We start from the raw sequence: 15,935 nt of genomic DNA, 5'->3' as shown, positions 1-15,935 counted from the left end.
CCAGTCTGAAGTGCAGTGACATGATCATGGTACATTGCAGCCTAAGCTCACTAAGTACACTACATCTCCTAAGCTCGAGGATTCCTCCCACCTCAACCTCTTGAACGGGTGGGACTCCAGATGTGTGCCACCAAGCGTGGCTAATTAAAAAAAAATTTTATTGTATAGACGAGGACTTGCCATGCCGCCCAGGGGTTTGCTTAGCTCCTGCTGTGCAGCCCAGTTCCTAACAGCCTGGGAGTTGGGGATTGGGGATCCCTGCTTTATAGTATAGGCTTTTTTATTTTTTTGTTTTTTTCCTTTTTGTGGGAGAGAGAGAACTGTTAGAAGTAGTGGTGAAGACTGGTTATGAATAATTACATACTTTTCAAGAGATTCCAGGGTGAAGAATCCTAGTTACCTGCTTGGGAAAAGACAGAGTTTAAGGCCGGGCGCAGTGGCTCACGCCTGTAATCCCAGCACTTTAAGAGCCTGAGGCGGGCGGATCACTTAAGGTCAGGAGTTTGAGACCAGCCTGGCCAACATGGTGAACCCCCATCTCTACCAAAAATACAAAATATTAGCCGGGCATTTTGGTGGGCACCTGTAATCCCAGCTACTCGGGAGGCTGAGGCAGGGAGAAGTGCTTGAACCCAGGAGGCAGAAGTTGCAGTGAGCCGAGATCACCCCATGGCACTCCAGCCTGGGTTACAAGAGCAAAACTCCATCTCAAAAAAAAAATAAAAAAATAAAAAGGACAGGGTTTACAGCTGAGTTAGGAGGATAGGAATAGGACAGATGTGTGAAAACAGCTATGGGCAATTAAATACTTTTCCCTTCATGGCCTTAGGTAACCTGAAAGAGAATTGTGATGATATCAAATAAATTTTGATGTCCTGTAGTGTTTGAGTTCACCAGCACTCATCCTTTCCATGGGCAGGTTATATCCATGGAACAGCAGATAACTTTGTGATTCTTGTGTCAGCCAAGTATGGGTGTAGGGGAGTTCAGTCTTGTCCATCAGCTGCTCGAGGCCTGACCCTGTCTTTAACAGCTGTGGAGAATAAAAGTATCAGCTTGTTCAGCTCCTGGCATGCAGGGTACAAGCAGTTGAGCTGCATGGAATTGGATCTCATAGTTGAGTTTCTTGGCACCCTAGATACTTTATTCTCTTCTCGATTGCGGGTGTAGACTTTGTCTTGGTGGCTGTTCTCGGCCTCCTAATTTAGTTGAGATTTTTTTATTTTTATTTTTATTTATTTGTTTTTTTTGAGGTGGAGTCTCGCTCTGTCGCCCAGGCTAGAGTGCAGTGGTGCAATCTTGGCTCACTGCAAACTCTGCCTCCGGAGTTCACGATATTCTCCTGCCTCAGCCTCCTGAGTAGCTGGGACTACAGGCGCCTGCCACCTCGCCCGGCTAATTCTGTGTTTTGTATTTTTAGTAGAGACGGGGTTTCACTGTGTTGGCCAGGATGGTCTGGATCTCCTGACCTCGTGATCCGCCTGCCTCGGCCTCCCAAAGTGCTGGGATTACAGGTGTGAGCCACCGTGCCCAGCCTACTTTTTTCTTTTTTAAATAATAGAGAAGGGGTCTCACTGTGTTGCCCAGGCTGGTTTTGAACTCCTGGGCTCAGGCGATCCTCCCCATCTTGGCCTCCCAAAGTGTTGGGATTACAGGCATGAGCCACTGTGCCAAGCCAGATTCTTTTGTTTATTTTTTAATAAATAAATTCAAGTGGATTCTCCTGCCTCACCCTCCCGATTAGCTGGGATTACAGGCATGCGCCACCATGCCTGGCTTATTTTTGTGTTTTTAGTAGGGTGGGGTTTCGCCATGTTGGCCAGGGTCATTTCAAACTCCTGACCTCAAGTAATCCTCCTGCCTCAGGCTCCCAAAGTGCTGGGATTACGGGTGTGAGCCACTGTACTCGGCCTTGGCCTCAGATTCTTTTCTTTTCTTTTTTTTTTTTTTTTTTTGAGACGGAGCCTTGCACTGTCACCCAGGCTGGAGTGCAGTGGCTTGATCTCAGCTCACTGCAAGCTCTGCCTCCTGGGTTCATGCCATTCTCCTGCCTCAGCCTCCTGAGTAGCTAGGACCACAGGTGCCTGCCACCATGCCCAGCTAGTTTTTTTGTATTTTTAGTAGAGACGGGGTTTCACCGTGTTAGCCAGGATGGTCTGGATCTCCTGACTTCGTGATCCGCCCACCTCGGCCTCCCAGAGTGCTGGGATTACAGGCGTGAGCCACTGTGCCTGGCCTCAGATTCTTAATCTGAGCTAATTTTGTTTTCTGCAGGTATGAATAAATGAATTTCCGGCCGGGCGAGGTGGCTCACGCCTGTAATCCCAGCACTTTGGGAGGCCGAGGTGGGCAGATCATGAGGTCAGGAGATTGAGACCATCTTGGCTAACACGGTGAAACCCCATCTCTACTAAAAATACAAAAAATTAGCCGGGCGTGGTGGCAGGCGCCTGTAGTCCCAGCTACTCGGGAGGCTGAGGCAGGAGAATGGCGAACCCGGGAGGCGGAGCTTGCAGTGAGCCGAGAGCATGCCACTGCATTCCAGCTTGGGCGACAGAGTGAGACTCGGTCTCAAAAAAAAAAAAAAAAAAGAATTTCCTTTTCAGAAAAGGTTGAGAATATTGACTTTTTTCTTAGTAGAAAAAGCAGGAACACAGATTAGAAATTAAACAAAAATAGTAAAACAGTAGTGGTCACAGAAACATACCAATATAGAACGTATGGGTATCTGAAAGACTGAGAAGCTAGGTGAGATCTGGTTTAGACCAGATCTTTGTCATCAGGGACAAGCTTTGCAGGTGATGCCAGCAATAGTTACGCTGTTGTATAGAAGAGGAAGCTGAATTGGGGACTATTACTTATCTGTGACTGAACAGTTAACCTTGCAGCATAGCATAGTAGATAAGTGCACACACTGTAGAGCCAAATGTCCTGGGTTCGAATACTGCCTTCACCACTTACTAGCCGTGATTCTCTGTGTATCTTAGTTTCTTCTCTGTAAAATGGGAGTAAAGTGATGTGTACTCTAGAGTGTTGGAAAGATTAGTGACTTAATACTATACATGTAAAGTGCTTAGAATGGTGTCTGGCACATAGTAAATGGTGTGTGCTTTCTGCGAGTATTATCATTACCATTGGTTTTAGACTTTGGGAGTGAGTGGACATATATAGGTGAAGAACCTTGGACCCATCCTTGCCAGTCTAAGATAGGCCCTGCATCACTGGTCTCATGACTCAGTGTACAGCATCTCTGGACATTCTTGATGAAGACTTGCTTCTTCAACATAAATTGTGTATCCTGTTTTTAGTAGTTGAACCCTTAGCCCAGTATGTAATTCATGTCATCTGAATTATATTTGGTTTGAAAAAAACATTACCTTTTCTGTTCCTGAAACATAAATTTATTTGATGTATTAGCTGAGATACTTTGCACAAGTGTGTCAACATCCTGGTTTTAGAACTATCTTCCAATCAATGCTTTGTGATGCTGTCTTGAATACATGCAGTGTATGTATGTAGTTTGGGGTTTAATTATCTGTTCAGAATTTTATTAAATGGCTGTTGAAATCTTCCCTCTTCTCAGTATGTTGTCAGCAGGTGTTCTGTAACTTTTCAGAATGATAAAATGTATCCTTGCTTTTCATTTAGGCTATATTACATGGTTTTTAGAAAAGTTTTACCTGACAGTGTTTTTTGTGTGGCTTAAAGTTAGATAAATTTGTGCTTATGTAAGCTTTAACAGAAATACAGGTGGTTGTTAAGTCAACCATTTTCAGTTAAGTCTAAACTGAGATCACTTGAAAATGCAGCTGTTTCACTGAGGTATCTTCAAAAACAGTCCTTGAAAAAAATAGCAGTTAGGCGGGGCGTGGTAGCTCATGCCTGTAATCCCAGTATTTTGGGAGGCCAAGGTGGGAGGATCACTTGAGCCCAGGAGTTTGAGACCAGCCCAGGCAAATATGGGAAAACCCTGTCTCTACGAAAAAGAAAACAAAAATGGAAACAAAAGTTTTTAGGCAATTAAAACTTTTTTCCAAAAATATTTCTTCTATAGAGAATATCTTTGTAATTTAATCAGGTTGCTTTATTCAGCCGGAGACTTTGTTTACTCATTACATTTAGACAATTTTTTCACTTTAATCTGTTAATAGGAAGCTCTATATTGTATTTTGCTGATTTTGTTTCTAAAGAAGTTAAAAATATAGCAGCAGTTCTTTGCCTGTGTTAAAATCTGTCACATTTTAAATTCACTTTGAGATGAGATAAATATGGGTTTCAAAATTTGATTGGATAGATTGAAGTAAACCTGGTGCTTTCTGCCCCTCAGGAACTTGAGATATGTATGTTTGAGTTTCTACTGGATTATTTTTAGAATCTTTTGCTCTTGTCTGTTTCTATTCTGAGAATTCTCTTGGAACCTGTTCCAGTATAGTAGAACTCTTAGGAGTGGAAAGTGATAGATGATGGAACGCAAGTGTACACTGAATTCCTATGGTCTGGCAACTGGGTACTTGTTGTAGAAGCATTCCTATTTACTACACACAGCTCCGTTTCCCAGAGAAGGAGGACATAGAATTTCCTCATGACAGTATGTTAGTTGAAGGTGTTGATTTTTATAGTCTAGTTTCCATGTCTTAGTCATTTTTACAGTTCAGTGGTGGTAACAATTTTTAAGGGTCTTGAAGAATATTTTGGTAAGTTATGCTTTTACCTTGTTTTAATGGATTCACAATTATGAGAAGTTTTTTTTTTTTTTGGAGACGGTGTCTTGCTCTGTCGCCCAGACTGTAGTGTAATGGTGTGATCTCGGTTCACTGCAACCTCCGCCTCTCGGGTTCAAGTGATTCTTCTGCCTTAGCCTCCCGAGTAGCTGGGATTACAGGTGCATGCCACCACACCCAGCTAATTTTTGTAGTTTTAGTAGAGACAGGGTTTCACCATGTTTGCCAGGATGGTCTTGAACTCCTGACCTCAAGTGATCCACCCGCCTCAGCCTCCCAAAATGCTGAGATTACAAGCGTTAGCCACTGCGCCTGGCCTTATCAGAAGTTTTATGTAAAATTAATATGAGAAAATTTGTCTGTTGAATTATGCATTCTGTTAAAGTTATATTTTCTGAGTCCTGTTTTTTCCAGAAGATTTCAGTCACATCCCCCATTGCCTGTGATTGTTCCGCAAAACCTGTTTCATCTCTGGACATTTTTTTGCTGGACATTTTTAATAAGTTTTTTATGAATAGGGAATTAGCTATTATAACATTTCAGTGATAGTGTGGAGAGGCACAATTGACAGAAGAGAAGTTAATCTGAATTTATTTAAGCATGCATTCTTGGATGTGCTGAGACCCTTATAATTATTTTTATTTTTGAAAGAATGTATTTGCTATTTTTTTTTTCTTTTTTTGAGACGGAGTTTTGCTCTTGTTGCCCAGGCCGGAGTGCAATGGCACGATCTCGGCTCACCGCAACCTCCGCCTCCTGGGTTCAAGCTATTCTCCTGCCTTGGCCTCCTGAGTAGCTGGGATTACAGGCATGTGCCCCCACGCCTGGCTAATTTTGTATTTTTAGTAGAGATGGAGTTTCTCCACATTGGTCAGGCTGGTCTTGAACTCCTGACCTCAGGTGATCCAGCCGCCTTGGCCTCTCAAAATGCTGGGATTACAGGCATGCGCCACCACACTCATCCTTGTATTTGCTTTTTTTTTTTTTTTTGAGACGGAGCCTCGTTCTGTCATGTAGACTGGAGTGCAGTGGTGCCATCTTGGCTCACTGCAAACTCCGCCTCCCAGGTTCAAGTGATTCTCCTGCCTCAGCCTCCCAGGTAGCTGGGACTACAGGCTCGTGCCACCATGCCCGGCTAATTTTTATATTTTTAATAGAGACGGGGTTGCACCTTATTAGCCAGGATAGTCTCGATCTCCTGACCTCATGATCCGCCTGCTTCAGCCTCCAAAGTACTGGGATTACAGGCACGAGCCACTGCGCCCGGCCGGCATTTGCTATTTTTAAGATGGAAGTATTTGTAGTGACAATTTATGGATATATAACCCAGAGCAGTAAACCTTAATTAAGAGAAAAACTTTTTCTAAACAATAAAGTAAGCCGTGCAGTTTTTATGTTTCACAAAGCAACTATTCTGGGTTAGCCATGCAAGCGGGGTAATTATTTATAGCTTAATTACATATTCATTATGAATATTTTATGTTAAGAATTGATGATTGGAAGGAGATATAGTCTTAATGTTGATCTGTGAACATGGACCAGTAAAATTTTTTTTTTTTTTTTTTTTTTTTTTTTTTGAGACGGAGTCTCGCTCTGTAGCCCAGGCTGGAGTGCAGTGGCCGGATCTCAGCTCACTGCAAGCTCCGCCTCCCGGGTTCACGCCATTCTCCGCCTCAGCCTCCCGAGTAGCTGGGACTACAGGCGCTGCCACCTCGCCCGGCTATTTTTTGTATTTCTTAGTAGAGACGGGGTTTCACCGTGTTAGCCAGGATGGTCTCGATCTCCTGACCTCGTGATCCGCCCATCTCGGCCTCCCAAAGTGCTGGGATTACAGGCTTGAGCCACCGCGCCCGGCCGTAAAATTTTAATAGTTTGAGTTACAATAAAGAGTTACAGTTTTCTTCCTCGACAAGTGAGGATTCATGTGCATTATATCAAAATGTTTGGTTATAATAGGCTATAAAGATTAAAAGTCATTTTTCTGTAAATCAAAAAATTAATGTCCACTGAATATGGATTAAGTATATTCCTTCTGTACATGCAGATTTTGATCACCAGATGGCACTTCTGTATGGAGAAAGTCTCATTTTGTTATTTCACCTAGATTATTTTATTTATTTATTAATTTTTTTGAGACGGAGTCTTGCTCTGTCTCCCTGGAGTGGAGTGGAGTGGCCGATCTCAGCTCACTGCAACCTCCGCCTCCTGGGTTCAAGCGATTCCTCTGCCTCAGCCTCCCAAGTAGCTGGGATTACAGATGCGTGCCACCATGCTTGGCTAATTTTTTGTATTTTTGGTAGAGACAGGGTTTCACCGTATTAGCCAGGATGGTCATGATCTCCTGACCTCATGATCCACCTGCCTCGGCCTCCCAAAATGCTGGGATTATAGGCGTGAGCCACTGCTGCCAGCCCATTATTTTCATAAATGGGGTCACTGAAGAATAAACAGTGAGAAAAAGATCAGATAATCCAATCAACGGAACTGGAAATCTATGAGTAAACTACTGACTTCTTAAAAAGGTTTTATGGTAGGAACACCACTCAACCAGTTAACTTTTGATTAGATGCTTAATTCTGTTTTATTCTTTTCTTAAAATGTATTTATTTAACGAAATAGGTGGCTGGGCATGATGGCTCACGCCTGTAATCCTAGCACTTTGGAGGCTGAGGCTGGTGGATCACTTGAGGTCAGGAGTTCAAGACCAGCCTGGCCAACATGGTGAAACCCCATCTCTACTAAAAATACAAAAAAATTAGCTGGGTGCGGTGGCACACACCTATAGTCCCAGCTACTTGGGAGGCTGAGGCGGGAGAATCACTTGAACCTGGAAGGCAGAAGTTGCTGGGCCGAGATCGTGCCACTGCACTCCAGCCTGGGCAACAGGGCAAGACTCTGTCTTAAAAAAAAAAAAAAAAAAAAAAAAAAAAAAGATAGGGTCTTGCTGTGTTGCCTAGTCTGGACTTGAACTGTGGGTTCAGTGATCTTCCTGCCTCAGCCTCCTGAGTAGCTGGGACTACAGGTGCATGCGACCTTGCCCCGCTTGGATGCTTCACTTTAGATACTTAAGATGGAATTAGAGTATTAGTGCTGAAAGTGATTATTTTCATTTTTTTAGATGGTGTCTCGCTCTTGTTGCCCAGGCTGGAGTGCAGTGATGCAATCTTGGCTTACTGTAACCTCCTCCTCCTGGCTTCAAGCGATTCTCCCATCTCAGCCTCCTAAGTAGTTGGGATTATAGAGGTATGCCACCATGCCTGGCTAGTTTTTGCATTTTTAGTACAGGTAGGGTTTCACCATGTTGGCCAGGCTGGTCTTGAACTCCTGTTATCAGGTGATCTGCCTGCCTCAGCTTCCCAAAGTGTTGGGATTACAGGCGTGAGCCACCGTGCCTGGCCTGAAGGTGATTTTAAAAATAATCAAATGGGACCGGGCACAGTGGCTCGTGTAATTATAGCACTTTGGGAGGTTGAGGCGGGTGGATCACCCGAAGTCCGGAGTTCGAAACCAGCCTCACCAACAAGTTGAGACCCCGTCTCTACTAAAAATACAAAAATTAGCCAAGCGTGGTGGCAGGCATCTGTAGTCCCAGCTGCTCAAGAGGCTGAGACAGGAGAATCGTCTGAACCCAGGAGGTAGAGGTTGTAGTGAGCCAAGATTGCACCACTGCACTCCAGCCTGGGTGACGGAGCGAGCCTCCATCTCAAAAAAAAAAAAAAAAAATCAAATGGATTCTTTCTCAAATACAGATATGCCTTAGATTTGTTTAAATGCATCACAGTTTTAAAACAGTGTATTTGTATGCATTTATTCATTTCTGAGAGAATGCTCTAAAAATAAATGGAATCATGGCAAAACAATTAACCTTGTTCTCTATAATACAACCAAAATGATAAACCCAAACCAACAAAATTATAAAGATGTTAAACTGAAAAAGGATGCAAAATGTGTATTCATACTAACTGGAAAGACAGATTCAAATGCAGTAAAAAGTTTTAAACCAGTGTATTGAACCTGTGAGACGTTCTAGTTAATTGGTTGTTATAATGTAAAAGGCAGTACTATAATATGTCTGTGGCCTTTATTTAGCAAGCCAGTTAATGAAGCTATTAAGAAAATAAGTTAATATTAGTGCAGCTAACACAGAAAAATGCTTGTCCTACTCTTTCTGGCTGAAATAGGTTTCAGGGACACAATTTTCTTTGGTACCTGAATTAGTATGATGATTTGTGGTTAGTCTTCCCTATTTTAATTTTATGATGCACAGATCCAAAATACGTAGAAATGTTATGTCATTTTATTAACCTGAAATGTATAAGATTTACAAATAGTGGAATATCTTTCCATATCATGGGAATGCTTGCTTTTGGGTGTCTAAAACTGACTGTTCTAGAAAACAGAATTCCATGTATTGTTAAAATCATCGGCTCTGTGCCAGCACGGTGGCACATGCCTGTAATCTCAGTACTTTGGGAGGCCGAGGCTAATGGATCACCTGAGGCCGCAAATTTGAGACCAGCCTGACAAACATGACCAAACCCCATCTCTACTAAAAATACCAAAAATTAGCTGGGTATGGTGGCGCGTGCCTCTGGTCCCAGCTACTCAGGAGGCTGAGACAGGAGAATTCCTTGAACCCAGAAGGCGGAACTTGCAGTGAGCTGAGATCACCCTATTCATTGCACTCCAGCCTGGGTGATGGAGTGAGTCTCTGTCTCAAAAAAAATCATTGGCTCTGCATTGTTATCATAGGAGATGATAGCTCCGTGTGTGCTATTGCACTTAAGACCTTCCAGTGGGACAGATGTCGAGATGGAAGACAGTGATGTTGATGATCTTGACCCTGTGTAGGCCTAGACTAAAGTGTGTGTTTATCTCTTAGTGTTATTTTTATTTTTTTATTTTTTGAAATGGAGTCTCCCTCTGTCACCCAAGCTGGAGTGCAGTGGGCTCACTGCAACCTCCGCCTCCCAGGTTCAAGCAATTCTCCTGTCTCAGCTTCCCGAGTAGCTGCAACTACAGGTGCCCACCACCATGCCCGGCTAATTCTTTTTTTTTTTTTTTTTTTTTTTTTTTGAGACGGAGTCTGGCTCTGTCGCCCGGGCTAGAGTGCAGTGGCCGGATCTCAGCTCACTGCAAGCTCCGCCCCCCGGGTTTACGCCATTCTCCTCCCTCAGCCTCCCGAGTAGCTAGGACTACAGGCGCCCGCCGCCTCGCCCGGCTAGTTTTTTTTTTTTTTTTTAGTAGAGACGGGGTTTCACCGTGTTCGCCAGGATGGTCTCGATCTCCTGACCTCGTGATCCGCCCGTCTCGGCCTCCCAAAGTGCTGGGATTACAGGCTTGAGCCACCGCGCCCGGCCTATTCCCGGCTAATTCTTTTGTAGTTTTAGTAGAGATGGAGTTTCACCGTGTTAGCTGGGATAAGTCTCGATCTCCTGATCTCATGATCTGCCAGAAGTGCTGGGATTACAGGCGTGAGCCACTGCATCTGGCCACACAGTTGTTTCTTTAAGATTTATTATTGGCTGGGCACGGTGGCGGTGGCTCAAGCCTGTAATCCCAGCACTTTGGGAGGCCGAGATGGGCGGATCACGAGGTCAGGAAATCGAGACCATCCTGGCTAACACGGTGAAACCCCGTCTCTACTAAAAAATACAAAAAACTAGCCAGGCGAGGTGGCGGGCGCCTGTAATCCCAGCTACTAGGGAGGCTGAGGCAGGAGAATGGCGTAAACCCGGGAGGCAGAGTTTGCAGTGAGCTGAGATCCAGCCACTGCACTCCAGCCTGGGCGACAGAGCGAGACTCCATCTCAAAAAAAAAAAAAAAAAAAGATTTATTATTTACGGGTGACTTTTGCTTTTAGGCATAGCTTGTTTCTGGACACATTTTAAATTGGGTAAATATTGGCAGGTAAAATCTTGGCTAAATGCAATGTTGTTTTGGGGTTCAAATACCAACTGCAAGTAGTAAGAGGCAGATAGCACTACATGTACAGTGACTACATATAGTGATAAAATGGTTGCTGGTTTAAATTGGTGGTACTTGAGATTTTTGTTTAGAATTGCTAAGCTCATAAACATAGACTTTTAGATTGCATTAGTCGAATTGGTTTAACAGATACCAGCAAAATGTACAATCCTCGGGCTGCTTCTTGAGAATTTGTATTCCAGAGAGCTTTTATCTTTTATTGTAAGTGTCCTTGTTTTCTCTGAAGTACCTGCTTGTCTTTTACTATGATTGTTTTGCTTACCATCCCTACTTTCTTGCAGATTTTCTATTTTGTACATACATTATTTTGTATATACTGTATATGATGACTTCAGTGAGCAGTGACCATTGCCGAGGTGCTCGTGAAAAAACACAGATTTCAGCAGCACAATCAACGCAACCACAGAAACAGGTGGTACAGGTAAGTTTTTGTGGAACTCTTGTTTGCCTTGTTTAGAATTAAGGAAATTAAGGGAGAACATATGATTTAATGTTTTCTTTTGTAGGAAACTTTAGGATTTTGGACCCTGTATTTAAAAAGTGGGTAATGGCTGGGTGCGGTGGCTCACACCTGTAATCCCAGCACTTTGGGAGGCCAAGATGGGTGGATCACTTGAGGTCAGGAGTTTGAGACCAGCCTGGCCAACATTGTGAAACCCCGCCTCTACTAAGAAAATACAAAAATTGGCCGGGCGCGGTGGCTCAAGCCTGTAATCCCAGCACTTTGGGAGGCCGAGACGGGTGGATCACGAGGTCAGGAGATCGAGACCATCCTGGCTAACACGGTGAAACCCCGTCTCTACTAAGAAATACAAAAAACTAGCCGGGCGAGGTGGTGGGCGCCTGTAGTCCCAGTTACTTGGGAGGCTGAGGCCGGAGAATGGCGTGAACCTGGGAGGCGGAGCTTGCAGTGAGCTGAGATCCGGCCACTGCACTCCTGCCTGGGCTACAGAGTGAGACTCCGTCTCAAAAAAAAAAAAAAAAAAAAAAAAGAAAATACAAAAATTAGCTGGGCGTAGTAGTGTGCACCTGTAATTCTAGCTTCTTGGGAGGCTAAGACAGAAGAATTGCTTGAACCCAGGAAGCAGAGGTTGCAGTGAGCTGAGATCACGCCACTGCCCTCCAGCCTGGGCGACAAAGCAAGATTCCGTCCCCCAAAAAAATAAAAAAATAAATAAAAAATAAAAACTAAGTAATGAAGAATAGTAAGGAAAGAGGTATTGTACTTGATTCAGGTACAGTTGGATGGTGTTCCATGAGAACTCTTTAATGCTAACCTTTTCCAGGTACCTCTTAGCTATTAGGCTGCCGCTGCCGCCGCCGCCGCCGCCTCCTCCTCCTCCTCCTCCTCCTCCTCCTCCTCCTCCTCCTCCCCCCCTCCCCCCCTCCCCTTTCACCTTCCTCTGCTTCCCTTCCTCCTCCTTCCTTGCTGTTTCATCACCATCTCTTCTCCCTTTTCTCCCTTCTCTTAATTTCAGTGTGTCCTTGGAATGAAATATGAAAATCCAAGGTACATGGAGAACTAATAGTCTGAAGTGGTAAAATACCTGAATTACAATAGACTTTAAAAAGCTGCCTTTGCTGGGCATAGTGGCTCGTGTCTGTAATCTCAACACTTTGGGAGGCTGAGGCAAAAGGATTGCTTGAGCATAGGAATTAAGAGCAGCCTGGGCAGCATAGTGAGGACCTTGTCTCTACAAAAAGTTTAAAAATTAGCTGGGCATGATGGCTTCCATTTGTAGTCACAGGTACTTGGGTGGCTGAGGTGGGAGGATCACTTATGATGGTGCTACTGCGCTCCAGCCTAGGTGACAGAGTGAGACCTTGGCTCAACAAAAAAACAAAAATCTGCCTTTCCTTTAAAGCACAAGGAAGAATGCTTGGATCTCAGAATGGCTTTTAATGATCAAGATCCATTTAAGGCTGGGCACAGTAGCTCATGCCTGTAATTCCATTACTTTGGGAGGCTGAGGTGGACAGATCACCTGAGATCAGGAGTTCAAGACCAGACTGACCAACATGGTGAAACCCTGTCTCTACTAAAAAAAAAAAATAAATAAAAAAATTAGCCAGGCATGGTAGTAGGTGCCTGTAATGCTAGCTACTTGAGAGGCTGAGACAGGGAGAATTGCTTGAATCCGGGAGGTGGAGGTTGCAGTGAGCTAAGATCACGCCACTGCATTCCAGCCTGGGCGACAGAGCGAGACTCTGTCTCAAAAAAACAAAGATACATTTGAATAAAATTTTTAACGTTAAATACTCGCCACTTCTCAATTTGGTTATATTATTATTTTAAGCGAAGTGAGATAAGTGCTAAGCACAGTACCTGGTGCAAAATTAAGCATTATATACATGTTATTGACTAGAATGGCAAACCGTTTTTCACAGGCAATATACAAGTGAGTAAACTATATCCAGTTTATCTTACTTGCAGATTGATTTGACTATGATAGTTAATTATAAGTGCTTATTATAATCACTTGTTTATACCCAAGTACCCTGTTGATGTTAAGGGACATAATGAGGAGATTTAACTGTTGCGTTATATTTTTCTTTTTCTTTTTTTTTTTTTTTTTGAGACGGAGTCTAGCTCTGTTGCCTAGGCTGGAGTGCAATGGCCGGATCTCAGCTCACTGCAAGCCCCGCCTCCCGGGTTCACGCCATTCTCCTGCCTCAGCCTCCCGAGTAGCTGGGAGTACAGGCGCCCGCCACCTCGCCCGGCTAATTTTTTTTGTATTTTAGTAGAGACGGGGTTTCACCGTGTTAGCCAGGATGGTCTCGATCTCCTGACCTCGTGATCCGCCCGTCTCGGCCTCCCAAAGTGCTGGGATTACAGGCTTGAGCCACCGCGCCCGGCCTATATTTTTCAATATAAAGTTAGTGTAGTATTTTGCTGGTTTAACGGACAGATATCTCTTCTACTCAGTGCTTGATCCTAAATACACTTACTCTGATAGGAATTTATTCAACAAACTGATCCAGTCCAGTGATGGAAAAATTTGAAATTTTTAGATGAGGTCCTCCTTTTATAGTTGAATTTACTTAGGAAAAAGTTTGCTTAATGAATGGGTCTTTTTTTTTTTTTGAGATGGAATCTATCACCAGACTGGAGTGCAGTGGCCAGTCTCAGCTCACTCCAACCTCCACTTCCCGGGTTCAAGTGATTCTCTTGCCTCAGCCTCCCAGGTAGCTGGGACTACAGGCAGGCAACATCATGCCTACCTAATTTTTTTTTTGTTTTTTTGAGATGGAGTCCCCTTCTGTCACTCAGACTGGAGCGCAGTGGTGCCATCTCGGCTCATTGCAACCTCCGCCTCCTGGGTTCAAGCGATTCTCCTGCCTCAGCCTCCCAAGTAGCTGGGTTTACATGCGCCTGCCACCACCCCCAGTTAATTTTTGTAGTTTTAGTAGAGACAGGGTTTTACCGTGTTGCCCAACCTGGTCTCCAACACCTGAACACAAGTGACTGCCCTCTTAGCCTTCAAAGGTGCTGTGATTATAGGCGTCAGTCACCGTGCCTGACTTTTTTATTTACAGAGTCTTGCTCTGTAGCCCAGTCAAGAGTGCAGTGACTCGATCTTGGCTCATTGCAACCTCCGCCTCTGGGGTTCAAGCAATTTTCCTGTTTTAGCCTCCCCAGTAGCTGGGATTACAGGCGTGAGCCACCATACCTGACTAACTTTTTTTGCATTTTTAGTAGAGATGAGGTTTCACCATGTTGGCCAGGCTGGTCTCGAACTCCTGACCTCAAGTGATCTGTCCCCCTTGGCGTCCCAAGGTGTTGGGATTACAGGTGTGAGCCACTGCACCTGACCCTTTTAAATTTTTTTCTTTTAAACAGTAGTATGCATTAGCAAAATTATTCATGTTTATTTTTCTTTTCTTTTTTTTTTTTTTGAGACGGAGTCTCGCTCTGTCGCCCAGGCTGGAGTGCAGTGGCGTGATCTCGGCTCACTGCAAGCTCCGCCTCCCGGGTTCACGCCATTCTCCTGCCTCAGCCTCCCGAGTAGCTGGGACTACAGGTGCCCACAACCGCGCCCGGCTAATTTTTTGTATTTTTAGTAGAGACGGGGTTTCACCGTGGTCTCGATCTCCTGACCTTGTGATCCGCCCGCCTCGGCCTCCCAAAGTGCTGGGATTACAGGCGTGAGCCACCGTGCCCGGCCTCATGTTTATTTTTCATTAATCCTATTCTGGGAAGTATTTGCTAAGAAAGTAATCTTAAATTGGAGTAATAAAAAGTGGCTTTATTTGGTAATGTTTTTTTCTTCCTTTCTTTTTTTTTTTTGAGATGGAGCCTTGCTCTGTCGCCCAGGCTGGAGTGCAGTGGCGCGTTCTCAGCTCATTGCAACCTCTGCCTTCTGGGTCCAAGTGATCTCCTGCCTCAGCCTCTGGAGTAGCTGGGATTGCAGGCACATATCACCATGCCTGGCTAATTTTTGTATTTTTAGTAGAGATGGGGTTTCGCTATGTTGGCCAGGCTGGTTTCAAACTTCTGACCTCAGGTGATCCGCCCACCCTGGCCTCCCAAAGTGCTGGGATTACAGGCGTGAGTTACCACGCCCTGCCAGTAAGATGTTAATTACTCAATTTAAAATGTCCAATGTTAGAGGTGTTCTGAGATAACCTATTCACGTTGCATGATGAAAGAGAGTTCTTTTTTTTTTTTTTTTTGATATGGAGTTTTGCTCTTGTCGTCCAGGCTGGAGTGCAGTGGTGTGATTTCGGCTCACTGCAACCTCTGCCTCCACCTCGCCTGGTTAATTTTTTGTATGTTTCACCATGTTGGTCAGGCTGGTCTTGAACTCTTGACTTCAGGTGATCCACCCGACTCCGCCTCCCAAAGTTCTGGGATTACAGGCATGAGCCACTGCGTGAGAGTTCTTTTTTTTTTTTGAGACGGAGTCTCACGCTGTTGCCCAGGCTGGAGTGCAGTGGCGCGATCTCGGCTCACTGCAAGCTCCGCCTCCCGGGTTCCTGCCATTCTCCTGCCTCAGCCTCCTGAGTAGCTGGGACTACAGGCGCCCGCCACCGCGCCCGGCTAATTTTTTGTATTTTTAGTAGAGACGGGGTTTCACTGTGGTCTCGATCTCCTGACCTTGTGATCCGCCCACCTCGGCCTCCCAAAGTGCTGGGATTACAGGCTTGAGCCACCGCGCCCGGCCGAGAGTTCTTTTGAATCTATATAAACCAGGATTTTTGTCCTGGGTCTGGCACTTACTTACT

The 15,935-nt window shown here is 44.6% G+C and overlaps 1 protein-coding gene across 3 annotated transcripts in view; it reads left to right on the top strand.

Moving 5' to 3' along the window:
- LOC105485672 (ubiquitin associated protein 2) overlaps window positions 1-15,935 on the top strand; it is a 138,388-nt gene that overhangs the window by 22,114 nt on the left and 100,339 nt on the right. The window contains exon 2 of one of the 3 annotated variants that reach the window (XM_011748011.3): window positions 10,991-11,130. The exons of 1 other annotated variant lie outside the window; for it this stretch is intronic. In XM_011748011.3, the coding sequence (XP_011746313.1) occupies window positions 11,032-11,130 (99 nt within the window). In that variant the 5' untranslated portion in view covers window positions 10,991-11,031. Of the gene's footprint in view, window positions 1-10,990; window positions 11,131-15,935 lie in introns of those variants that run through there. One more of the 3 variants, XM_071077920.1, reaches the window with a different exon arrangement.

Source organism: Macaca nemestrina, chromosome 14 (genome assembly GCF_043159975.1).
Source record: "Macaca nemestrina isolate mMacNem1 chromosome 14, mMacNem.hap1, whole genome shotgun sequence".
In the NCBI taxonomy this organism is placed as follows: Eukaryota; Metazoa; Chordata; class Mammalia; order Primates; family Cercopithecidae; genus Macaca; species Macaca nemestrina.
Note: the sequence above shows the minus strand (reverse complement) of the source record. Positions and strands in the feature narration are given on the sequence as shown.